Source organism: Euleptes europaea, chromosome 5 (genome assembly GCF_029931775.1).
Source record: "Euleptes europaea isolate rEulEur1 chromosome 5, rEulEur1.hap1, whole genome shotgun sequence".
Lineage (NCBI taxonomy): Eukaryota > Metazoa > Chordata > Lepidosauria > Squamata > Sphaerodactylidae > Euleptes > Euleptes europaea.
This window is the reverse complement of record NC_079316.1, coordinates 48,495,001-48,522,320: the sequence shown is the minus strand read 5'-3', so window position 1 is coordinate 48,522,320 and position 27,320 is coordinate 48,495,001. Positions and strand designations below refer to the sequence as shown.

The window sequence follows — 27,320 nt, the reverse complement described above, 5'->3', positions numbered from 1 at the left end:
TTCAAGCCATCACCAGCTAGTTTGGAACCCCCACGATGGATCTGTTCGCCTCAGTCCAGATTCGTCAGGTGGAAAGGTTCTTCTCCCAGTTCTACCATCTGGAAGCAGAGTAAGTGGACGCTCTTCTGACTCAGTGGCCTCCGGGTCACCTATACACCTTTCCACCACTGCCTATCCTTCCGAAAGTCATCAGGAAGATAAGGGCGAAGAGAGCGGAAGTCATCCTGATCGCTCCCAGTTGGCCACGCCGGCCATGGTTTCCGGCACTCATGGAGCTCTCCACCAGGGCACCTTGGCAGATTCCGACATCCTCAAATCTCCTTCAACAGGGACCAATGATTCATCCAGATCCTGGATGGTTTCAATTGACCGCTTGGAGGTTGAAAGGGCAAGGCTCTTAGCCCTTGGGCTTTCCGTGGAGGTGGTGGGGACCATCCTTTAAGCCAGACGTCCTTCTACTACAAGGATATATCAATACACCTGGAAAGCCTTCTCCAGGTGGTGTCACCAGAAGACGATCAACCCTATCTCTCCTAAGCTACCTCAGTTACTGGACTTTTTACAGAACAGTGCACAGCAGGGTCTTAGAGCGGCAACCTTACGAAAGCAAGTGTCTGCTATTGCCTCAGTCTGTCCGGATATTGATGGGATTCCTCTGTCATCACACCCTCAGGTTAAGGCTTTTATTAAAGGAGTAGCTTAATATACCCCTCCGGTGACTCACCGCTTCCCTACCTGGAGACTGAACACTGTACTTCCTGCTCTAACCAAAAGTCCCTTCGAACCTATGAGAGAAGTTCCCTTACAATTAGTAAGAATGAAGACCTTATTTTTAGTTGCCATAACTTCTGCCAGGAGGGTTTCAGAATTGGGTGCCCTCTCTATTCGCAAAGACTTATGTATCTTTCACAAAGATAAGGTCGTGCTACGTACTAATCCCTCGTTCACCCCCAAAGTGGGTTCCCGGTTTCATCAGTCTCAGGAACTTCACCTCCCTTCCTTTTGTCCTAATCCTTCTACTCCCAGAGAGCGGGGTTGGCACACCTTGGACCTGCGTAGAGCTATTCATATTTATATATCTAGAACTGAATCCATTAGGAGAACGGAATTTATGTTTATCTCCATTTCTGCACCCAACAAGGGACTTCACATGTCCCGACAGTCTTATCAGCACATCCATTAGACAATGCATCAGAGAAGCCTACCTAGCCAGTGGTCTCCAAGTTCTGAATGGGATCACAGCCCATTCACTGCGAAGCGCAGCCACGTCGGCCGCATTTTTCAAACAAGCCTCAACTGAAGAGATCTGTAAAGCGGCTACTTGGTCCAACGTGACTACTTTCATTAGACATTATCGAATCAATACTATGGCATCCGCCGAAGCTGCATTCGGCAGACGTATTTTACAGCACATGGTGAAAGATGATGAGGACTGAGTTCCCACCCGTTATTTCATTGCTCTTGGAGATCCCAAAGATCAAGATGCCCTTCCTTCAGAACGGGAAAGGTACATTGTTTACTCACCGAGAAGGTCCTTTCCGCTTTGAAGTGGAAGGGCATCTTGCCCACCCGGAGATGGCAACATCATCTTACAAGGGTGGACTGAAGCATACCAAACTGGCCTACGGATTCAATCGGCCTAATAATATTGTAGCAATACATATAGAATGGTTCCAAGTTTATCGTTCAGTTTATTGTTGTTTGTACTCCTTGTTTGTGAGTGCCTTTCCCTGTCTCTTGAGCTTGCTGTAGAATAACTGGAATGGGAGGTGTTCCTCGCCAGGAGACAGGAAGTTGTTAGTTTAGTCCTGCCTACCCCTAGCAACGGGCGAGAAACACCCAAAGATCAAGATGCCCTTCCACTTCAGAGCGGAAAGGACCTTCTCGGTGAGTAAACAATGTACCTTTTGTACTTGAAAGACAAGGTACATGCCCTCCTTACGTTACTGACATACTCCAAAGCTAATGTATGTGCCTTAGATTTTAGGAGAAAATTTAGATAGTACTGGACAGGAGTTCATAGATCTAGAAAAATGCAGGTAGAATAAAATGTGCTAAATGGAGAACATGCAGGTAGGAAGACAATAAATATTTATAAAGCTCAGGCACTATTGTGCAGAGTTCCCAGCTGGTGGCATGATAATTTTGTTTGGTGATAGTGGTGGTTTAACCTGGCTTAAGTGCATGCGATCAGAAAATGTTTGCTGCTTGTGGGTGGGGGCTTCAGGCCACATCAGAAGCTTTAATTGTGCCTGCAAGGCATAAGAGAGTCTGTGCATTTAGCTATTTTTAGTCATTAGCTACCTTGGTACAGAAAACAGGAAAGCAGTGACATTTGCAGTCAATTCAAAGGGCAATATATTTCTTGGTGGTGCCACATCTGAAATACCATGTCCAGTTTTGTTCTGTTCAGCCATGCTAATTATGGATTATTTTAAACCAAGTAAGACTGGTGTTTGGCCATTAAGGGGAAAGAGTGCATGATCCAAAGGTATCAAATAATGTTAAAGTAGTGATACTTTGTTAGAATAACAACAAAGAACACAGACAGAATCTAATATAGAACATGCCAGAGTCCTAGTCAAAGAACACATCATGACAGGCTAGGTGGAGGAAAGTAGGCTGCCATGTACACACTGACATTCTTGACTCCATGTCACATTTGACACTGTGTGATCACTGCACTGACTGCCAGTACTAAAGTGGAATTCCACAATGAGCCACAACCAGAATGTTTGTAATTGTTTGTTGTACACTTTTCTACTGTTGGTGATTATTTCTCCTTTTGTTTCTTATTTATCTTCTGTAAGTTATGTTCTTGGCTTACATCTTTTTTGTTTCAGTGAGCTCTTTTGCTTCTGGTTTTTAGTGTCATTTTATTGTACTCATAAAATAACAATTGTCTGTCCCAAAATATTCCTTTTATTACTTTGTGTTGCACTTCTTTTAATGGAGTTGTAGAGCTATAATTGCTGCTTTTAAGCCGTGATCTATTCTTACATTATGCAGACCTCCCAGGGCCTTTGATCTTTCCTTCATGACAGGTTGTAGCCAGTTGCAATCACTGATTCTTTCCTCTAGCCTTCTAATCTTTCCCGCAGTCTTGTGTGCCTTTACTCCTTTCCTAGAGCCTTCTCTGCATCATCGGAATCCTTCCTCCTTTCTGCAACTCCTGGTTCTTCTAAGATATCAGTATAGGGTGGCTAATTGCTGCCAGAGGCTTCACCATCACAAAATCTGTCTGCTCTTTGCAGTGTAGACTGTAGCAGCATGTAATGTCACTTGCATATTACGTAAATTAATATGCCAAGTGCCAAAGGAGTTTATGAACTCTAATTTTTTCTTAATGTAAAAACCTTCCATAACACAACAATAGTCCTGCTGAATCAGACCAAATGTTCACCTAGTTCTTGCAATGGTTGGCAAGGTGTGTCTGGGAATCCCGCAAGTAGGCAAGAGCCCTCCCCCTCTGTAGCCCTCAGTAAGCGATTGTTATGCAGTTGTTGCCTGCCCCCCTTTTCATCTGCACACCCTCCCTTCCAGCCTGAATGGATGTACTGTCAGAGTAACACCATGAGTAAGTTCTGTGAGGCACAAACCAAACATGGGAAGCACTGCTGTGTTGTGTGTCTCACAGGGAATCTTGCAAGGTGAACACAGCAGAGCATTATGGAACAACAACCACAGCAAATGCTTCCAAGGGAAGCCTTTTTGGGAGAAATCAGGGTGAACTAACAGGATGACAGCAATTAAGCTATACTAGGCAAGAAGAGAAAGATGCCTCTTCCTGTATTGTTTTTTTACATGATATGCAATCTCTGACCATTAACGGAATTTAGACATTAAGTGAATCAGTTATTGTAGGTTATCCGGGCTGTGTGACCGTGGTCTTGGTATTTTCTTTCCTGACGTTTTGCCAGCAGCTGTGGCTACCAAGACCACGGTCACACAGCCCGGATAACCTACAAGAACTGATGAACTCTGACCGTGAAAGCCTTCGACAACATTAAGTGAATGTTTGTTAGTTGTTGCTATATTAATTGGGATAAGGAATGTATCTGTGCTTTCGTTTAGTACCACTAGTATTTGTTTAGGATAAGTCATCCCCACTATTGTACCAAATCATCAATAAACTATTCCTTTTTAAATTAGATCTCTGTCATCCTTTTCCTACTAAAGACTTGCTACTCACAGCCACCTCTTTAGGTAAAAGGTCCCGGTTTGCCATGTCCTGCACAAACATGCAAGCTAATTTCCCATTTTAATGTGAATATATGTTCACGTGTTAGTGGGAGTGTGGTAACACAGAGGCATACTGCCTCTGAACATGGAGGTTCCATTTAACCATTGTGACAAAAGCCACTGATTGACTTTTCTTACATGCATTTGTCTAATAGCATTTGAAAATGATGTAAGCTAGTGGCCATGAACATATCACGTGGAAGTAAATTCCATAATTCAATTATTTGTTGTATTTATTTTATTATGTATTTAGAACATTTTTATGTTGCCTTTCTACCTGATCAAGGTGTTGTATGAAAGAAGCATGCCATTTAGTCTGTCTTAAATATTCAGGCAATTAATTTAATTGAATCTCCTAAGTCAAATATTATGAGAGATGGAGAAAAACTTCTCTTGGATTCTTTATTGTTTCTAGTCCTAGCAGTTTTTATATTTTCATACTGACCACAGCATAACATGGTGGAGGGGCCCTCTGGAAAATGGGCTCCTCATAGTTTCAATGACAGCCTACTAAAAGCTTAGAAAAAAGCTCCCCATATTACAAACTTTGGTTTCATATAGTAGAAGCTTGTTGTACAGTGTATTTAGTTTGAATTCAAAATAAGAAGGTAGGGTATAATTTTACTGCGAACTGACTCTTATTGAAATCTTAGGTGCTTTTACAACTATCTCTTTATTGGTGTGAATCTCTCTTATGTACAGGGTACATTTAGTGTTAGTGATGGTAAATTTTTAATGCTGTCGTAATTGATGAAGAGCTTTCTCATTCCTGCTAATATATACAAGTATTGATTCACTATAAATGCGTATTATATTTGTGTAACTTTAGAGTTATTTAAAGAGTTTATACCTCTTTTTAGCCATTTACAGCTTTCACATAAAAATGCTCTGAGTGTTTAGGAGGGACCAATTCAGTGACTGTTTACTGTCTGGCATTGCAATATACTAGCAAACTGAATTACAATATATTCATATAAGGATGTAGTTAAGAGCTGATGAAATGCTTACCATTAAGTTTTCTCCTGCTTTTTCTCCTAAGCTGCTTTTGTATTGGGTCTGTTGCATTTCATTTCATAATTGTGATTTTTTTTTAAACTAGCTCTTGTTTTTTGTTTATAGGGTGGACTTGGAGATTGTTTGGAAAATAGTCTGGAGACATTGGCTGATAAATATACTACAGGATTCTACAAGATACTCTTGTGTTTCTATTAGCAGTCCTTAGTATACTACACAATGATTACTTCAGAGTTGCCGGTGTTACAGTGAGTAGTTTGTTTTTAAAACATATATGTGTGTGTTTGTGTGTGTGCTCACAACTAAGATGTAGGATTTGGATAGTGCAGTTCTTTGGGTAATTTTTTCAAGATTTCTAGTTTGCATGTTGCTTAAATTGACATCTGAAAAAGATAAGTACAAATGGCATCAGTTTAACACACCTTTATAGACCCTTTCTCCTTAGAAAACTAGGCTTTTATTATTTTAATACTTATAATCTACAGAAGTATGAGTTAATGAAACACCCATTTATAAAAAATGTTCCGGGGGGGGGGGGAGACCCAGGAAATTACAGGCCAGTTAGCTTAACGCCTGTTCCAGGTAAATTGATAGAAAGCATTATTAAAGATAGAATTGTCAAGCATATAGAAGGGCAAGCCCTGCTGAGCAAAACTTAACATGGCTTCTGTAAAGGTAGGTCCTATCTCACTAAACGTTTAGAGTTTTTTGAAAGTGTCTTTAAGCATGTGGACAGGAATGAGCCTGTGAACATTGTGTATTTGGATTTCCAGAAGCCTTTTGACAAAGTCCCCCACCAAAGACTGCTCAGCAAACTTCATAGTCATGGGATCAGAGGACAAGTCCTCTTATGGATTGAGAGCTGGCTGAAAAATAGGAAGCAGAGAGTAGGAATCAATGGTCAGTTCTCACAATGGAGGGATGTGAGCAGTGGGGTCCCTCAGGGATCTGTGTTGGGACCGGTGCTTTTCAACCTGTTCATCAATGAGTTGCCAAGTTTGCAGATGACACCAAATTATTTAGGGTGGTTAAAACAAAATCAGACTGTGAATGATCCAAAAGGATCTCTCTTCAAACTGGAGGAATGGGCATTAAAATGGCAAATGAGATTCAATGTGAGCAAGGGTAAAGTGATGCATAATGGGGCAAAAAATCCCAACTTCACATATACACTCATGGGATCTGTGCTGGCAGCGACAGACCAAGAAAGGGATCTTGGGGTGGTAGTGGATCACTCAATGAAGATGTCAACCCAGTGTGCGGCTGCTGTGAAAAAGGCACATTCCATGCTGGCCATAATTAGACAAGGAATAGAGAATAAAACTGCTGCCTGCCCCTTTCAGCCGGGCATGCCGGTGGCAAGAATGGCGGTGCTGCACCTGCTTTTTAGCAGGCGCAACCTCGCTTTTCTCTATGGGGCGAAAAGCCCCATTTAAAATTTAAAAAGCCTTTAAAAGGCTTTTTTCGAGCTTTTGGCGCTGGGGAAACAAGTTAGGAGGCGCCGCAGCGGCACCTCCTCCCTGCCATCCCCACACGCTGAAAGCTCAGAAATGTACTGTTTGGGCAGATTAACTTGGAAAGAAGGTGGTTAAGGAAAGACATGATAGAGGTCTATAAAATTATGCATGGTATGGAGAGTGGACAGGGAGAAGCTTTCTCCCTCTCTCATAATACTAGAATGCAGGGTCATCTGCTGAAGCCGGAGGGTGACAGATTCAAAACAGATAAAAGGAAGTATTTCTTCACACAACGCATAGTTAAATTGTGGAACTCCCTGCCCTAGGATGTGGTGATGGCTGCCAACTTGGAAGGCTTTCAGAGGGGAGTGGACATATTCATGGAGGAGAGGGGTATTCATGGCTACTAGTAAAAATGGATACTAGTCATGATGCACATCTATTCTCTCCAGGATCAGAGGAACGTGCCTATCATATTAGGTGCTTTGAAACACAGGCAGGATAATGCTGCTGCAGTTGTCTTGTTTGTGGGCTTTCTAGAGGCACCTGGTTGGCCAGTGTGTGAGCAGACTGCTGGACTCAATGGACCTTGGTCTGATCCAGCATGGCCTTTCTTATGTTCTTACAAGTATTTGCCTTTGCTCTAGCTTATTGAAATTAGATTATCTTCTCTAGTCAATTTATGATGCAATTAAGAAACTAAACTGAACCAAAATCTAGTCCAAATTGTTTGTAACATGTTTTTCAGCCCAAATCAAAACTGGATTAAAATCTTAATTGCAGGATCACAATAAAGTTTTAAATAAAAATTAATTATACATTGATCCCAGGGGAGATCTGTTGATTTTAAGCATATTATCTGTTATAATCTTATAGTGGAAGATGTGGGGAAGTATTGAATCTGAGTCCCATTTTATTTGAGTCTGTCTGTGGCTTCAACAGATGGACTAGTTTGAATTTTCTTATGTGCTATGTGAACAGATTTGGGCGGGAGGGGTGGCAGCACAACATCAAGTGCAGAAATAAAATTGATGGTAGCTCGAATTGAATTGGAATAGCTCATTATAGCTGGAAGTGATCAAATGTTTGTTGATTTACGAGTGACATTATTATCTTATCCTTTGTAACAAACTTGCAGACTTAACATGCTCTGTCCCTGTTAATGTTGTTGTGAGCCTTCCAGATAAAACAGGACATAATCCCAAATAAAAAAAATTAATCTCTGTAAATACTGATACTACTGTAATCATGGTATATTTAAAGTTGGTGGACAAAATTTAACATCTGAGACTCTTATTGGACTAGCTAGCTCAGAATTGCCTACTCTGACTGGCAGTGACTAAAAAGATCTTTCCCAGATGGTTTTTTAAGGTTGCTTAATTGGACATGTCAGGGATTGAATATGGGACATTCTACATGCCAACCACAGAGTTAGAAATGTGCTGTCATAGAGGGAGCTTGTATATGGAATGGCAAAGCTGTTTATACTGCTTTGGGATTGTGTCAAATACATGAGCTGGTTCTGAAGGTTTTTAAAATGTTGATAGCATTTGTTGTAGAGAATTATTTTTTTTAAAAGAACATAGTATAATCAAGATGGATCAAAAAAGAGGTTCTAAATGTGTGTTAAATTTTGATGTGTTTGAAGCAAATTATACGAAGAAAGATTATATTCGTAGAAAGAACAGAGAAGGTTTGTATTCATACATTATGTTAATTGGACTTTTCCTGAAGGCTGACTGTGATGTTAAAGTTGAGCAAAAGCATTTATCTTCCTGAACCCAAGAGTACTTTCTTTTGTAAAGATTTTAAAAAGTATATGAATATTTATATATATCTTCTGCCTATCCTGAAGTTTTTATTAGTGTTGGTCATCCTCAAAATCTTTTAGGCACTAGCGTGCTTTCAGAGTAAAAGTTGCTTCTCTATTTTTTAGAGCCACCCCAGCAACCAAATGCGGGAATATAATTTTATTTATTTTGAAGGTTTGTAGTTCCTAGACTTCTGGTTATCCTCATTTGATCTTGGCCACCGCATCTTATTAAATCATCTTCATTCCTCATTGGCACTTGAGTGTAAGCAATTCCAAATTTGAAGCTTGAACATCTGTATGGGTGCTAGGTAGCTTTCCCTGCTGATCAGAAAGTTCCTGGTGTTTAGTACAACAAACACAATGGCCCATAAGTATGATTGAATAGGACCTCATTGGTAGATATTAGATGGTAAATAAGGAACTACTGTTTTTTTTTGGAACTTTTCAGTTTCTGATATTTTTGTCACTTTTTCAAAGTACACTTCCCCGGCTGAAATTGATATAGCTTACTAGAATTTATTTACTTAAATAATAGTAATAATAATAATATATTAAAATATTTTACCCCACCTTTCCTTGTGGCAGCTCCCCCCTCCCCCGTCAAGTCACAGCTGACGTTTGGGGACCCCATAGAGTTTTCAAGGCAAGAGATGGTTCAGAGGTGGTTTGCCATTGCCTACCTCCACATCGCACCCCTAGTATTCCTTGGAGGTCTCCCATCCAAATACTTGCCAGGGTCGAGGCTGAGAATATGTGACTAGCCCAAGGTCACCCAGAAAGTTTCCATGGCAGAATGGGGATTCAAACCTGGGTTTCCCAGATTCTAGTCCAACACCGTAACTTGAGAGCCAGTGTGGTGTAATGGTTAATAGCAGTGGTTTGGAGCAGTGGACTCTGATATGGAGAACCAGGTTTGATTCCCCACTCCTCCACATGAGTGGTGGAGGCTAATCTGGTGAACTGGATTTGTTTCCCCACTCCTACACACAAAACCAGCTGGGTGACCTTGGGCTAGTCACACTCTCTCAGTCTCACCTACCTCACAGGGTGTCTGTTGTGTTGTTAATTATGTTGCTAATTATCTTCCTGCTTTCTTGTTAACTGCTTTGACCAGATCATATATGAAGGAATTTAATTAAAGCACCATTTTTTTTTTAAAAAAAGTGGTTCGATCAGTGTCAAAAATCTTTCTTAGCCCTTCTCTTCTCAGACATTGTTATGGTGTAGGCTTGCGCTATTCATTTCCCCCTTCTTTTAGATTGCTGAGTAGATGAGTCATTTCATGCTTTTGCTTTTAGTGTTTTGAGGTAATGTTTTGCAGACCAAATTCTACGTAGGCTGCTGTTTTGTTTACTTAAATAATTTGCATTTGATTGTTTTCTCTTACTGTTTGCTTTTGCTGATCAATTTTGTTCTTGTGAACTGTTTCAGATGTAGCTCAGTATCCTCCTTATAATTCTATGACTGTTCAGACTCAGTTGGAAAATGCAGGAGGGGGAAGCTGTTTGATAGTGCTTCTGTACTGTTGAACGTTACAGCATGACAGTGCTTCTGTACTGTTGAACAGTAGAGCATCCAAGCATTTCAACACTGCTACCAAATTATTAAGCAATTCCAGCTCAGACTCTTCCTGATAATGGATGATCTTAAGTATTTAAAATAGAGATTTATGAAAAAATGACTGTGCTAATATAACATCCTCAGAACTACTTGAAGGGCACCATATAGATATCTCCTCATCCCTGTTTATCCTTGCAGTAACCTTATGAGGTCATTTAGGCTAGGACTGATCCACAGTCAACTGGGAGCTTGTGCCTGTGATGAAATTTGAATGATCCCTCGTCTCCCCAGTACAAGTCTCACAATCAGTCTGCTATGCCACACTGTTTGAAATGTTAGTCTAAGGGTGGAATGAGGAGTAATGAACATTTCATGGTGTTTTCCTATGTAGTCCTAGATCCTAGTATTATAATGGATATTGTTGTTTCTTTACAAAGGTAAATGAGAGGCATTGAGCTTGTCACTGAGGATAAGTCTATATTACAGTTTAAATTAATTTCAAGTTACCATATAGTCCCTTCTCCAGAGACCTGTTCACAGTGGCTCACATGTTGATGAAAAAACTGAATTTGTTAATTGGTTGGTTACAATCCAGAAATTACAGAAACAGTAGCCATGTTTTTAAAGTACGCCTCAACGATTAAGATCAAATAAAAAATACAATAGCTGATATCATCATTTGTCTATTTTAGATACCTGTTTTATATGTATTCCAAATTCATTTTATCTCGGCATACTCCATTTTATCTATGTCTATTGACTTTTATTATCTGATTAATCATGGAATGTCCTGAATGTCTCGCTGTGCCAATAAAGGTTTTGAATTGTGAATTGTTAGTTGGTAAGTATGGCTCCTAGATCCAAAGAAAATTGGTCAAGGCCTGGGCTAAGCAGTGAACCATCAACCTGATTTATCATAGATCCTAGAACAGGATCCTATCAGAAGATCATCCAGGTAGGGATGAATATGAATTCCCTGTAAACAGAGACTCGCTGCTGGAGTCACCATGAGCTTAGGGAATATATGAGGATCTAAAGCCAAGCCAAAAGGGCATAGCCCTGAACTGCCAGAGACAATCCACATAGGAAAACCTGATGAAGCCCTTGTCGAAGGAAGGAATAGTGAAATGTAGGAATGCATCCATCACATTTACGGATGTGAGGACATCACTTTGCTGTAGAGCTTTGGCAGTGGTTCTGAGAATTTCCATTTTAAACTTCCTGTACCACATGGACCTCCTGAGAAACTTGAGATCCAAAAATGACACACACACCCTTTGTGGTCACTGTGGGGAAAACTGGAGTTGCTGTCTTCCATGGAGGGACAGGCTCGATGGCCCTGATGTACATCAGATGATCAGTTGCATCTGATGTTCATTGCATCTTGCTTGGATATTTGGAAATCAGGTACCTGTCTCATGGGGGATGAGAGAACTCGATAGAATATCCATTAACAACCAAGCTTAACACCCATTGATGTGATTTGGACTGTGCCAGGCTTTGGTGAAGTTGAGGCACAGTCCCACTGATGAGTTCCTGGCTTCAGTTGTTTTGCTGATGCTTGTTGGATTTTTCTGATCCTGAAGATTGACTAGACAAGCAGAGTTGATTTTGAGGTCTGTAGCTCTGTCTGCTTTTAGTCCAGGATGATCTTCAAAAGTCATTCACTTATTTGGGGAGAGACCAATGAGTATGAAAGGACTGATAGCCTGTGTTCTTGGTCTCCTGCCTTCCTTTTTGCTTGAAAAGGTCATGGCCTTCTAATCCTTTGTTTCCACAAGGATCTTGTCCAGCCAAGTTGGCCTTAGGGCATCCATGTTCCAGTTTTCAGCCATAGGTTCCTCCATGCTGACACAGCTGTTGCCATGGTCCTGGCCGATAACTTCATGGAGTCCCGGCTAGTATTTGAGATAAGACACCACTCTTTCCAATCTGCTGAGTTAAGATGACAGACAAGTGTTAAGATCTCAAGACTCTGAGCAGTTTGTGCAGCCAAATTACCAACAGCCTGGCTATGAGGTGTGTGGCCATGGAAGCTTTAGTTGCCAGAGCATGGCTTCGTGGGATTGGCACTGCGCTGCATTGCTCTTACAGTTGGCATTGTTCCTAAAATATCCTTCTTCTTCCTTGGGGTGGTGTATTCCTGAGGCCAGGCTAGCAACAGGGCTGTCCACCACTGGAATTTTTAGTAGTGTAGTGACCTTAGGAGGAAATGAATAAAGCCTTTTAGAATACCCAACATGAAATCTTTGAGAAAGTGGGGGGGCACTCTTTCTTGATTTCTGTGGTAAAGAACCTGGGAAATGGAAAAATGAAGACTAGCTCTCTGGAGTTTGACAGAACCCCCAGGTCCCCTTCATCAGATACTTCCCATCCTGTGCCTGATCTGCTTGGGAACCAAGAGCTTTAAGATATTTAGAGCTTTGTACAGGAGCAAGGGGATTTCCTCCTGGGAAAGAAGACATTTGCTATACAGGAGGGAGCTCTTTGACATCAGACAATTCCCCTTCCTCCCTGACTGAGTCATGGTCAGAATCTGCTGAGTAAGTTACCAAATACTCCTCATGGGTTCTTAACTTTAAGGAGGGTGAGGGTGCTCGTGGTGAGGTTCTAAGCCAGGGGTGTCAAACATATGGCCCATGGGCCGGATCCAGCCCCGTGAGAGCTTTTATCCATCCTGCAAGCCAGCTGAGGCAGCCACACACACCCCATTCCCAATCTGGGCTGGCGAGCCTGCCGTGGGCTTGCCAGCCGAGGCAGCCGCACACCCCTCGCTCCCAATCTGGGCTGTTGAGGTATGGCCCCACCAGACCAAGTAACATTTATGTCATATCCGGCCCTTGTAACAAATGAGTTTGACACCCCTGTTCTAAACTTTTCATGGCTGCCTTGGTGGGACAGGGTGGTCAGGCTCTTTGTTGCCTGGTGTCCCACTGGGCAGAACATAGCTTCTGGGGGATGTGGGAGGGTTGGTGGAAGGGTAGTGGGTCTGTCTTGACTTCTGAAAGAATAGGTGAGGGAGCTGCTGAGTCCATCACTGGGGCTCAGTCAGAGAGCCTGGAGAAATGGAAAGTAAAAGTAGTAGAAAAGAAACACCCAGTGTGTGTGGGGGAGGGCTCAAAAGAATAGTCAGATTCAGAAGCAAAAGGCACACAAAGGAAGGAGCAACCTAAGAGATCAGTGAGCAAACACTACTCTCAGGAGGTGGCAGGAAAAAAAATGAGAATGTTGGGCACTCCCTCCCCACTGGGGACAGATGGAACAACTTAATTCCTGCCCAGAGATTGTGGGTAGGAGAGTACCCAGTTGTCAGAGTGTTCTTCTCTCTTCAAGTGAAGAGATCAGTAGGCCTCTGTGTAGTGTATGGTTCTGTAGGAGTCCAGAACACCTGCAGAATATTGGCCTCTGAATTCAAGCTCCCAAGAATCTTGAACGTCTTTCTGTTCCATATGTAGTAGTTAAGATATGTTTGAAAAGCAGTGTGTAATACTTTGATGACTTTTCAAAGCCAGACTAATTGCTTGCACACAGGTAGGAAACAAGGCGAAATAGTGAATATTGCAAAATGAATTTTTAAGAATTTAATCATACAAAGTTGCTTAATTCACATAATGAATATGGGGTACAGACCAGCTCTTGTGGTGACAGAATCTGGGTCACGATTTGGGGCAACAGATTACACAGAGCCTTGATGATAAGGAGTCTGTTACCAACAAACCTTATAATAGTGAAGGAATTTAATGAAACAAGATAAGAGTTCAAGGTGTGTGTGTGTAAAGAGTCGTCAAGTCTCCTTAACTTTAACTTTAAAATTATGTCCTCATCTTTGTCTTCACCAAGGCTCACGTTTTTGAGTTTAAAACAATCTGTTTTCACTTCCCATATACTGAAAAGACCTGGTGTAATCTTTCTGTGTGAGATGATGATTAGCTCATTGGCACCTTTTTCAGATGCACATATTCGTAGCTTTTCCACATCATAATTCCAGCTACATAATTTGTTTAATCACTGAGTCCTTTTAGGGGAAGGTGGTGTTTAAATGCTTTAAATACAGCTGCTCCCAATAGTCACTTAAATGATCTTACAATGTCAGTTGCCTTCTCTAACATGCACAGTATAAAGTTTGTTGAAAACAGATGGTTCACCCTAAGCTCCATTCTCTCCACCTAAATGCCCCCAGGATACTGCCTTATAAGAAAGCTTTGTCTTTGTCATTTTCCCCTTCTTAGTGTATACTGTAACTGCATCTGTGGAAATTTTCATACCCAAAAATATACCTACTGTACCATTTAATGTAAAGAAAATATTCTACCTGGCTTTCTTTACTCCATTACTATTGTATTAGATGATGAATAGAGGTATGCAGAGTGTCTCTCTCTACTGCTGGCTCCTATACTACTGGCCACATACCTCAGGACTGTGCCTTCTGAGAGTGTGTAAAATTGCAGTGTTGGAAGAATTCAGGTTCCATGGCTGGCATCTCTATTCATGCAACTCTCCATGATAGAGTTTGAACTCTTCCCCATAGGATGAAGGCTAGGAACACTGAACGAATCTGCACCACTGTCTGAATGCATTGCAAGGCTTTTCCAGGTCTACTGACACTTTCATTATAAGGCTGCATCAATGCCCCTCATATCTGTGTTCTCTTTGTGGCGTTGGTTCAAGGTTTTTCTTACAGGGTGAAGTTTCAAGAAACTTTTTGATGCACTTAAATATATTTTACCTAGGCTTAGAATTAATTGTGGTTTTGCACTTAGGTCTGTCAGAATTGGGAACATACCTGTATAGAGTATGCACAGTTGTCATACCTTTAGAGGTTTTTTACTTTGGTTTTTTCCCCATTGCTTTAATTGTTGTCGTGCATGGTTACAAAGTTATAAGCCAGTGAAATTTGGGGGTTGCACTCATTGAAGACATTTAAGTTCTCTCTGGGCAAGTTCAGAGGTTCGACATAACCACCACAGGGCTGTTACATAGTTGGCAGTTTGTAAAATGAAATAGAGAAGCAGCATGGTAGAAGATGGGAAGACAGAAGCTAGAGAAAGTAACCAAAGCAGAAATAACCTGAACTTAAAGATACAACAAAGTAGCAGCCTGTCTAGTCCAATCTCATCAGAGCTTGTAAGAAAAGCAGGGTTGGCCACAGTTATTACTTGGATGGGAGACTACTGAGGAAGGCAGTGGCAAATGACTTCTGCTCATCTCTTGCCTTGAAAACCCCATGGTCCTGGGGTCGCCATGAGTCGGTTGTGACTTGAGGACATAGTTATTATTATAAAAATACACACGGAGTCTCTTTATTGGCTTCTGTATTCTTGCAAAGCTGTTTAGTATTAACTATAAAACTTCCAAGTAAAATTTTAGACTGAGATTTTAAAATATCTAGTAGTGATCATGCCCTGCCCAACTTTATGCCAATAAGTTTTTTTGGATACAATTAACATAGGAACTGATCCAGTTGCCTGTTGCATCCTCTCCTTTTCCTAAACATGCTGCAGGAATTCACTTCCACCTTCCCATCAGTAGTTGTCTTGTGTACAGAACTGCACTTTCTTGGTGGTATGCATAAGATTGTACACAACTAGACTAGTCCTTTAAATTTATTTAAAGGTAGAAGTTGTATTAGGTTCAATTATTTAATCTATGTTATTTTACTAATTTAATTTCAACTGACATTTTCCCTCAGAGATTCTACAAATGAAACTACTGCACATTCAGATGCTGGTAGTGAACTTGAAGAAACTGAACTGAAGGGGAAAAGAAAACGTGGTCGTCCTGGCAGACCTCCAGTATGATGCTTATCTTTTCTTTTAATATATTTTTAAGACTGTGCTTCATTCTGATTGTTTTCATTATTAAATGAATAGTTCTTTATAAACAACCCTGCGTGAAGACTTGTAATATGTAGTATGTGTGAAGCTATAATGGGAAGCTAACTTACAAGATTGTTAACTTTTAAGTTTTCCTTTTTAAAATCAATTTTATATGTTTTTGGTGTTAAGCAACATTTAGGACTTGGAGCAGGTTTGTTATTATATGGCTGCAAAATGTTTTTGAGGAAGATATTTTAGTAATATGATGAATATGACCTGAAAATTAAAAGATTTTGCTTTTGCATGGTGAAATGTATTGGTTCTTAAGGTGTTAGAAGCACAGGATTTTTCATTCTGCTGTGCTGTAATAAACCTATTATGGGAGACTGTTTTCAGTTATGCAGAGGCTTTAGAAGATGGTTCTTCAAGGATTTCTAGAGCACCATTAAATTAGTTGTGCCAATAATGTCATGAACCTGAACCTACTTTCAGACTATCACCATATTATATCATTCATTACATTCCCTTAGTATTCATAACTCTTGCTGCCCCCATCCTTCAAATGCTTTTCCCTTTCATTTTTCCTTTGTGAACTTTTCTTGCAGTTTTGGCCATTATGATGACTTCTTGGTAATATTTTAGGTCAATACGCTAGCAATCACATACGGCCTGTAGATTATTTTCAGTGATTGCTTAAATTACATGTGCTTAAAATTTCCCCTTGACCCTGTGTGTGTGTTTAAATTAGATTGTGTGGCTCGCCCCAAATGTTATAATTGTTCAAGTGGAACATTGTATATGCGTAGATTGAACAGGCAGTTAAGTATTTATTTTTCTGTGTTAAATTATGGTGAGTGTAGAGATTTCAAAGATTCGCAACATAACTGTTGCAGCATGCCTCAGATGTACAGCACTGATCTCTAGTAGTCATAACAAAGATGAGGGCTAGTTCTGGCATTAGTAAAATTTGTAGATTAATATGTATGGTTGTTTTTAACCCTTTGTGTGCCCCTACCTCTTTTTAGAAAGTGACATCTGAATAGGGTTTTGGGAGGAATTAGCTGGACTCATTTAAGAAAGATGATTTATTCTATTTAAAGGCTTTTTCTCCATGCAGTAGTTAAAAATTGTATTAAAATATAGTTTGGGTCTTGTGAATTGTTCCTTACACTGGGACCTTTAAAGGCAAATTCACACATTAAATTTATCATGGTCATGTTGCATATCTGTGGTGTGTATCTGTTAAAATTCTCATATTTCAGGCAGCTTCATTGCACTTTAATATTTGGATTCGACATAGGCCCATGCTGTGCGGAGAGCTTCAGTTCACAGCACCCATCTGCATGTGTGTGTAGTGCATGTATCATTTAAAAATTGTCATATGCTTCAGTTATTTTACAGGAATGGATTATAATGTTAACTGTTAAAATGTAATTTGTGAAATGTGAGTATTTGCTTGGAAACGATGCTTAAATTAGAGTGTTGTTTCTCCTTTCAAAATCTGTATGCTTTGCCTGTCGCACATTGATTGTCAACTCTAGATATTTTGTTTGTATGTCATTCAGTTCCTTTTACAGGCATCAAACTAGTTGACTATCTTTTCTTTGTCAGTGTTTCAGAAAGTAGTAAGCTGGCTGTATTGAGTGATCTTAAATAAGGGCATTTTCTAATGTCAGCAAATCAAAAAAGGGAAAAAGATGTAAGGTGACTGGTGACAACTTATTTGTTGTGTACAGCCCCTATACATTTCGCTGTTTAAGCTTCATCAGCGGGATCAGAGTTCTTTTTGCTGAACCTATCCACAGCAATTGAGTTCTATTGTTAAACTCGCCAGTCACCTCGCATCTTTTTTCCTTTTTTGGTTTGCTGAAATGTTGTTTGGTGTAGCCCTATTTTTCTTCTCTTTTGCGCTCTCTCATGTATCCAAAATCTTTAAATTGAATGCTTTTAAGCATTCTAATTTTGTAATGGCCTGCTGACTTCTTAATGGGCAGTAACCTAATTCTGTTTTGCCACTTTGAACTGTAGTCTGTGTCTGGGCATTACTGTTAATAAAATATTGTGAAGCTTGTGCGCGTAATTTTTCTGGCATTTCTCTTTTGAGTGTGTATTTTGTTTGGTATATGCCTTAAGCTGTTTCTTAAAAAAAAACAGATGAACTATTCCTTTTAGTTTGGATTATTTTGTAGCTAATATTAATTCTGTGGAAATAGAGTTCAACTTACCTTGTACAACTTAGTAAAGCCAGGATCTTATGATGTCTTACATAGGAAATAAATATCACCAAACTCAGTGTCATTAATGTTCAAGTAAAAATAGGATTGAGCTTCAAAACACTTCTCCTTGATCTGTTTTGAATTTTGATCTCTGCTAACTTAGGTGGCTGATTTCCCCCCCTGCTTAGTAGTTCAGACATTGACATGTTGCAGTTTGATTGATTTATATTTGGAATGTTAAATGGACATTAAAATTCTTATGACAGGTTTTGATCAAGTTTTTGAGATGCTAGCGTCTGTATGTACCTTGGGGAGTTACATGAATTTTAAGCATGTGAACTCTCCCATTGAAATAAACAAGACTTTATCTCTGTTCATAACATTGCAGAGGTGAAATTCAGAGTGGGTTGGCCTGCTTAGTTATTTTAAAGGGAAGATCCAGCCTGCCTAGTTATATCTTGGAGTGTCATTTTAATTTGTTCCTTGTGTTAAGTTAATAGAAGGCAACAAAAATATTTGGAAGAAACCCGCACTCCCCTGGTTAAATAGAGCACAGAGTTACTGGCTCTGCATAAATTTTGCAGTGTTTTTGTTCTAGTCTGGTTTGAACACATGAAGCTGCCTTATACTGAATCAGACCCTTGGTCCATCAAAGTCAGTATTGTCTACTCAGATAGGCAGGAGCTCTCCAGGGTCTCAGGCAGAGGTCTTTCACATCACTTGCTTGCCTAGTCCCTTTAACTGGAGATGCAGGGATTGAACCTGGGACCTTCTGCATGCCAAGCAAAGGCTCTACCACTGAGCCACAGCCCCTCCCCAATGACAGATTGATAATGGTGGCTTCATATTATCTTTGTGTGGTATGTGTGTGTGTGTTTCTGCTTTCTTCATGAATTCGAATTCCACCCAGGTAAATTTTGATATTGCAGTCAGTATTATAGATGTGTGTCTAATGAGGTCTGTTTCCCGTCAAAGAGGAAAGAGTGTAATCTCCTTTAAAAAAATATGAAGGATTTTTATGATGTAAAGTTTAACAGTCTTCTTCCTGTTGCTGCTCTCCAGAACTGGTATTCAGGGGGTTACTGTCTCTGAACATGTAGACCTGCCCTGCATGAATTTGAATTTAAGTGCATGTAACCTGGTGGCCATCACTACATCTTGTTGCAGTGGATTCCACAAGTTAATTACTTGTTTAGTAAAAAAAAAAAATTGAGTAAAATATTACTGCTGTTTTTGTATCCTGATTGTACTGTCCATCGCTTCATTCAGAACCACACTGATCTTAAGTATTATGGCAGAGGGGGAAAGAAGTTCTTTCTCTCCACTTTCTACTCTGTTCATAATTGTATAAGCCTCTGTTGTGTCACCCTGCCTCAGTTGTCCTTTCCATGATGGTTGGCCTGGTTGGCCACTGTGTGAACAGACTGCTGGACTTGATGGGCCTTGGTCTGATCCAGCAGGGCCTTTCTTGTGTTCTTATGTTCTTAATCCAAGAGGGGTTATTTTTCCCACTTGCTCCACATGCAAGACTGTACTAATTAGGAAAGTCTTTCAGATAGCTAGTAGGGAAAATAACATCCCCCATCCGGTCCTGTCTGCTCTCTCTGGGTCATCTAAAACCTTTCTTCAATTCCCTATGATCTTGTTTTTATTCTGGCCTCAGGCCCCTGCTTCTGTTCCTTTTCTCTGCTTTCTTCTTCTCTCTCTAGAAACTGTTTTTTAAATCCCCCAAAATCATTGTTATATTGTCACTTTGAACAAGATACCTCTGCAGTGCCTTTGACAGCCCACAGTACTGCAACTCACCAGAACTTCAGAAGCCTGCTGCACAGGACATTTTCCCAGTCTCCAGACTGGCTCTGGCTTATACCTCACACAGTTGTTCTGGGTGTGGCAGGAACACAGTGGCCAACAGTGGCAGAATGAGGCATCTGAACACCATGCTTCCCTACTTGGGCCATCTATGGGCAACAGCATCCAGCTTTATAGCAGCCTTTTAAAGGCTAGACACAGGCTGGTACACCAGGAGTGGCTTCAAGGAACTCCAGAGCCCATCTGGCACTTTTCTACCCAGGCCAGCATCTCCTTGGAACCAGGTTACAGCTCCACCCACTTCAGTTGTGGAGCACCAAAGTTGAGCATTGCCCCCCCCCTCTATTGGCACAGCAGCAGAGCCTTCCATTTTAAACTCCACCATTTTACAGCCTGGCCATACAAAGGAAGGAGGAATGAATCAAGAAAATCTGTATTGACTTTGATGTTGAGCTTGCCAGAGCAACCCATAAATATAGAAAACAAAAGTGCACATGTCACTGTCCTCATTTTCCTTCACCCCTCCCCACCTTTTCCCAAACAAAGGTGTAGAGCTCAAGTAGCCTTTCATCCCTCACAACAAATTGGGGCTCAATTCCCTTACCTTCCCACTTACATTCAAGGTGAGGTTGCATTAGCAAGTGTTCCCTCATAGGGAAAGTGTTCCAACCCCCTAATAATCTTGGTTGCCTTTTTCTGTACTTTTTCTAGCTCTGTGATGTCCTTTTTGCAATACGGTGACCAGAACTGCACAGTTTTCCGATGCGGATGCACCATAGATCTATGCAGGGATATTATAATATTGACCCTTTTTATTTTCAGGCCTTTTCATAATAATCCCCAACATAGAGTTTTCCTTTTTCACTGCTGCAGCACACTGGGTTGACACTTTCATTGAGCAATCTACTATGACCCCAAGATCTTTTGCCCTTTCAGTCTAAGCAAATTCAGACTCCATTAGCATATACTTGAAGTTGGGATTTTTTTGTTCCAGTGTGCATCACTTCACACTTACCAACATTGAATTTCATTTGGCACGTTGTTGCACACTCACCAATTTGTGGAGATCCTCCTGGAGCTCTTTCCAGTCATCTTTGGTTTTCACTATCCTGAATAATGTTGTGTCATCTGCAAACCTGGCCACAACACTGCTCACTCCCAGTTCCAGATCATTTATGAACAAATTAAATAGTACTGGCCCGGTACTGATCCTTGTGGGATACCACTGCTTACTTTCCTCTATTGTGAGAACTGTCCATTTATTCCTGTTCTTTGCTTCCTATCATTTAACTGACTTTTAATCCATAAGAGAACCTGTCCTCTTATCCTATGACTGCTAAGTCTACTCAGGAGTCTTTGGTGGGGTACCTTGTCAAAATCCTCTTGAAAGTCCAAGTTATCTACATGCTTGTTTACTTTCTCAGAGAACTCCAAAAGGTTAGTAAGGATAGCTAGCTTTGCAGAAGCTATGATATTCCCTCAGCAGGCTTTGTTCCTCTGTATGCCTAATAATTCTCACTAAGAGGGGGAGGGCATCTTGACATGAGTGTCTCCCATCTATCCATCAAGGAGGCAGGACTCAAATTCCTGTCTCCAGGGCAGAGTCACTCATTTTTCTCAATTCATTTCCTGCCTTGTTAAGTAGAGCAGGCTTTAGTAGAAGCTGTTCAACAAGGCCCCTACAACTCAGCAGAAGGCACTTAATGCTCTTATTTCTATGCATTTATACCTACTTCTTCTCATTTCTTTATTCTATACAGTTCCTCCTTTGGCCTACTCCCCCTTCCCCCTTCTGAGGGCGGAGTCACAGAGGCAATGGAGAATTTCAACAAAGCCTTGGATGGCTTCATTTCCAAGGATGATGAGGACCCCCTTATCCTCCCAAAAACAGAAGGAAGGGACTAGTCCCCGGCACAGTTGAGCAGGCACAGACCTGCAGAAGGGTGGCCAACAGCAGATGAGCCGAGGTGACTAGAGGAGCATGCCACACCATTAGACCTTGCATTGGAGGACTCCTCAACGGCAGTGGCCGATTCAGGCAGGAAGATCCTCTGTGCCAATAAAGATGGTAGATGCTGGGGCTCAGCATTCATGGCCGCAGCAGAGCAGTCATGGAGACGGAGCATCACCATAGGGCAAGGTAGAGATGCCTCCCGTCCCTCTCAATTCCCATTTTCCAGATGCCCCTCAAAGATAGCAAACTGGCTTTACTATTCAATGTTGGAAAAAGTCTGGTCTCTGCAAGAGCAGGCCACACCTTCCCCATGAGGGAGCTGGAAAAGATAAAGGTCCTCCTCCAGATCACACCCTCTCTCCCGTAGATTGTTTAGATGGGAAAGCAGGGGGATTCCTCAGATGGGGAGCAGGTTGCAGGGCACCAGTCCTGGTGGACTAGGGCTGTACAAAAAAAATATGGTGGTGCACAGACCCCACCCTTCTCAAAACAACCCAGCCCCCTCCTACGGGGACTCAGGAGAGTCAAACAGTTCTTCTGATAAGGAAGAACAGAGAAGGAGATAATAGCCCCAGAGCAGCCCAAATGTCTTTTTAACCAAGAGGACTATCAGGGACTATTAGCCAAGGCTGTGATGGCACTAGATCTCTCAGAAGCCCCAGAAACTGGGGAAGAGGAGATCAATCCTAAAGCGAAACCCAAAGTGAACAAGGAATCCCCCCCCCCATATTACCTAGTGTATGTGGGGGAGGGCACAGTGTAGTTCCCAGAATTATTTGAAAAGCAAATGAAAGAGGAATGGGCAAACTTTTTTTAATAAACAGAACCTGGGTTTAGCAAACATGTTTTATTCTTTACCTAACCACGCTATGGGTGTGAGAGTATGTATGGGTGTGAGAGCTGGACAATGAAGAAAGCTGATAGGAAGAAATATATTCCTTTGAAATGTGAATTGGAGGAGAGTGTTACGGGTACCCCGGTCCGCCAAAAAAAACAAATTAGTGGCTTATTGATCAAATCAAACCTGAACTGACCCTAGAAGCTAAAATGACTAAACTGAGGCTGTCATACTTTGGACACATTATGAAAAGACAGGAGTCACTGGAAAAGACAATCATGCTTGGAAAAGTTGAAGGCAGCAGGAAAAGAGGAAGACCAACAAGAGATGGATTAACACTATAAAGGAAGCCACAGCCCTCAGTTTGCAAGATCTGAGCAAGGCTGTTAAGGATAGGACACTTTGGAGGACATTGTTTCATAGGGTCGGAAGTGACTTGACGGCACTTGACACACAAACACACACACATGCTATGGATCTCTTAAAGTTTCCATTAGTGGATGCTCCTGTCATAGGTCTCCTCTCAGAGGGCTTGGTTACTAAAGATAGGGATGGATCCCTATGTGACCAGCTGGACCATAAATCAGATTACGTGCTCAGAAAATCCCATGAGGTCTCAGTCTTTTAATTAGGGCATCAGCCACATCATCTCTGTTCTGGAGGGCTTCTTTCATTTGGGCTAGGAAGCTAGTTCAGCTGATTCTGGAGGAGAACAAGAAGACCAGGGAAGGTGCCAGTAGGATCCTTAAAGTGGTCACATTTATGGCTTATGCCACTCTGGACACACTGTGCTTTTCTTCCCATGCTATGGCATCGTAAGTAGCAGCACATAAAAGCCTGTGGCTCAGAGCATGGCAGGCTGATTGCCATTCCAAGATAATATTAGCGTCCTTTCCATTTCAGGGAAATAAACTCCTTCGAGACAACCTGGACGACATTCTGGTAGAAACTAAGGATAAGAAGAAAGCCATGCTTAGAGCATATAGGAGAAATGATGGAAGGCAGAACCCTTCACATTCCTTTCAAAGCCAGCATACTCTGCCATGCTTCAGAGCGACCAAAGATGCTCCAACTGGAACAAACAGGAGAATAGACAATGATATTCCAGCCCAAAAGTAACCAATCACAGTCCTTTAATTCCAACAAAGGGAGTAACCCCCAATAAAAGAGAGCATAGTACCAGATCCTCACAAGTGGGAGAAAGATTAGTCCCCAGTGGAGTCGGTCTAATATGGACCAATGGGTAATGGACATAATAAAAATGGGATATGCAATAGAATTCAAATGTTTCCCACCAGACGGATTTCTCCTGTCTCCAAAATCCAAAGAGAGGGAGAAAACCTGCTGTCTATTGAAGCCGTTCATTACCTAGTTAAAATTGATTGAGGCCACAGAACAGGCCCCTGTCTGTGAAGCGTCATCAGGGGTTTACTCTATTTTTGTCACAGTCCCCAAGAGAAATGGGGAGAGTGATTCTGGATTTTAAGTACTAAAATTATTTGTAGTCCACAAACACTTCAGGATGGAGACAGTCAGATATATCAAGGAAGTGCTTCCCTCACAAGACTCAGATGCCCTAATATTCCCCTGGCCTCCAGGCCTCCTTTATGCCTTTCCAGCTATTTGGCTAGTACCAAAGATGCTGAGGAAACTGAGGCAAGCAATCCTGATCTGCATAGCCTCCAATTGTCCATGGAGACCCTGGTTTTCAGCATTAGTGGAATTACCAATAGAAGGTCCTTGCCAGATTCCAGTAGGTCTGGACATGCTTCAGCAAGGTCCACTGTGGCACCCAGACCCAGCATGGCTATACCTGACTGCATGGAAATTGAAAGGGAAAGACACTTAAGACTAGGCCCGTGTTGGCGAACCTATGGCACGGGTGCCACTTCCGGCACTCGTAGCCCTCTCTGCCGGCACGCGCGGTTCCTCCAAGCCGCTGGCCTTTCCGGCTCTGCCCTGCCCCGGATGGGGGAGGCTGTAGCCCAGGGGTGGGGAACCTCCGACATCATTGGCGGTGGCCCCCGGACTCTCCCACAGAAGCTGCCGCCATTGCCGCCACTGGAGCGTGCGTGGCCGGCCAGGTGGGTGGGAGAGCGGGGAACAGAAGCCGAGCGCCCACACTCGGCATGGCCGGCGGCTTCTCCGGCGCCCTCTGGGCCTGTGCGGGTGGAGGGGCGTGGCTGGCCGGTGGGTGCGAAGGAGGCATCCTCTGCCCTACCCTGCTCGCCTCTCACTAGCCTGCTGCCGCCGCCACGCCCCACCGAGTGGCAAATCCAAGGCAAAACCTCCCATGCATAAATGGCCTCTTTCTTTTTCTGTCTCCCTCTGTCCTTTTCTTTCCCTACTTTTCTTTCTCTCCCTTGCTCCATTTCCTTCTCCCTTTCTCTCTCTTTTTCTTTCTTTCTCTCCCTCCCTCCCTTCCCTTTCCTTCTCCCTTCCCTTCTTTCCTTCCTTCCTTCTTTCCCTCCAGCGGCTTCTCCGGCACCCTCTGGGTCTGTGCGGGCGGAGGGGCGTGCAGTCCTATTCCACCTTTGAAGTGCCCACAAGCCATCCTCCAAACACCTTTCCATTTGTCTTGATATGTAGAGAGAAAACACTAAGGAACTAGTTGCCAATCTCCAGGTACTAGCTGGAGATCTCCTCCTATTACAAGTGATCTCCAACCAATAGAGATCAGTTCCCCTGGAAAAAATTGCCACTTTGGCAATTGGACTCTATGGCACTGAAGTCCTTCCCCAAACCCCGCCCTCCTCAGGCGCAAAAACCTCCCACTCATGGCAAAGAGGAACTTGGCAACCCTAGCCTCTCCCTCTGGGCCCCCTCTGGGGGTGGTATTCAGGTTAAATTGCCGCATTGGCACTCGGCGATAAATAAGTGGGTTTTTGGTTGCAGTTTGGGCACTCGGTCTCTAAAAGGTTCGCCATCACTGGACTAGGCTATTCTACAAGGATCATAAGCAGCATGCTAGCCTCTAGAAAACTTTCTACATCAAAGAATTTATAACTCTTCATGGAAGGCCAGGTGGTACAAATGGAAGCACCTAGTCCCAGTCTTCTCAATGTTGAACCAAGTCCTGGAGTTCTTTAAAAATGGTGTTGATGAAAATATGCTACACAGACAAATGGCAGCCCTGGCTACAGTGATCCCAGAGGTTGATGAATGCTCTATATCCAGAAATCCTCACATAGGTTTCTCAAAAGGAGTGGCCCATGTCAACCTTCCAGTTCCCCATAGTATCCTTGGTGACTGCATATATTCTTGTTGGTTCTCACTCAACCTCCATTTGAACCTTTGAGAGAAGTTACAAAGAAATGGTTGAGAATGAAGATCCTGTTTTTCACTGCTGTGATTTTGGCCAGAATAGTCTCGAATCAGGAGCTTTATCTACCAGGAAAGGTATCTGTTTTTCACAAGGACAAGTGATCCTAAGAATGGATCTACCAGCCAGTGTGGTGTAGTGGTTAAGAGCATTGGATTCTAATTAGAGAACCAGGATGAAGCCTGCTGGGTGACCGTGGGCTAGTTACAGTTTTCTCTGAGCTCTTTCAGTCCCACCTCCCTCACACGTTTGTTGTGGGGAGAGGAAGGAAAGGTGATTGTAAGCAAGTTTGAGACTCCTTAAAGGTAGAGAAAACGTGGGGTATAAAAACCAACTTTTATTCTTCTTCCATGCAGAAGCCAGTACTTCCTTTCCCTGCTCCTAGGAAATATCATTCATTCTGCCCCATACCATGTCACCCCAAAGAAAAGGAGTGGTGCATACTACATCTTTGCAGAGCTCACGTGCACAGCATCAGTTCATCAAATAGACTGTTTATCTCAGTGAGCCCACCCAACAAGGGAAAGAAAATGTTTAGGGTGGCAATATGTCTGAGGCAGTGCATCTCACAAGCTTACCAAGCTAACAAACTCCAGGTACCATTTGGAATCACAGCTCACTCCATTCGTAGTGCTGCAAACAACACAGTATTGGATGCTGAAGCTTTCACCAAGGAAATCTATAAGGCGACCACATAGTCATCTCTATTGATATTCGTCAGGCCCTACAAAATGAAGCAGCCTTCGGAAGGAGGGTATTACAGCAAGTGGTGCAGGTGGACTGATTTTCTCACCCAACATGGGGTACAACAGGTTTTTTTTGACGTTCCATGTCAAAATGAACCTCCTCCTCCTCAGAATGAGAGAAGAACATTGGCACTTATGCTCTGAGGAAGGGAGGGTATCTTCTCCCATCCAGATTTAAAGGGAGGGATAACAAGCTGTTTTCTCCATGCTAATGCCTTCTTGTTTCCTGTCCTAATGTGTTTCCTAAAATGTTGAATGGTTTAGTTATTAAAAATTCCTTTCTATCATTGATTTCAGTTACTACTAATTTGCCTGGGACGGATGTTAGGCTAACTTGCTGTAATTTCCTGGTTCCCCTCTGCACCCCTTTTTAAAAATCAGAATAACATTTGCTACTCTCCAGTTTTCTAGTACAGTGGCTGGATTTAGTAATGAGTAACATATACAGGTTAATAAATCAACAACCTCACATTTGAGTTCCCTAAGAATATTTGGGAGAATGCTATCAGGACCTGGAGACTTGTTAGCTT

At 42.1% G+C, this 27,320-nt stretch overlaps 1 protein-coding gene across 2 annotated transcripts in view; it reads left to right on the top strand.

The window, feature by feature from the left end:
* The first annotated feature begins 5,397 nt into the window (after window positions 1–5,397).
* STAG1 (STAG1 cohesin complex component) overlaps window positions 5,398–27,320 on the top strand; it is a 103,540-nt gene continuing 81,617 nt past the window's right edge. Inside the window, exons 1-2 of one of the 2 annotated variants that reach the window (XM_056850567.1) lie at window positions 5,398–5,504; window positions 15,776–15,878. In XM_056850567.1, coding sequence (XP_056706545.1) covers window positions 5,476–5,504; window positions 15,776–15,878 — 132 coding nt within the window. In that variant the 5' untranslated portion in view covers window positions 5,398–5,475. The remainder of the gene's footprint in view (window positions 5,505–15,775; window positions 15,879–27,320) is intronic. The other variant, XM_056850568.1, reaches the window with a different exon arrangement.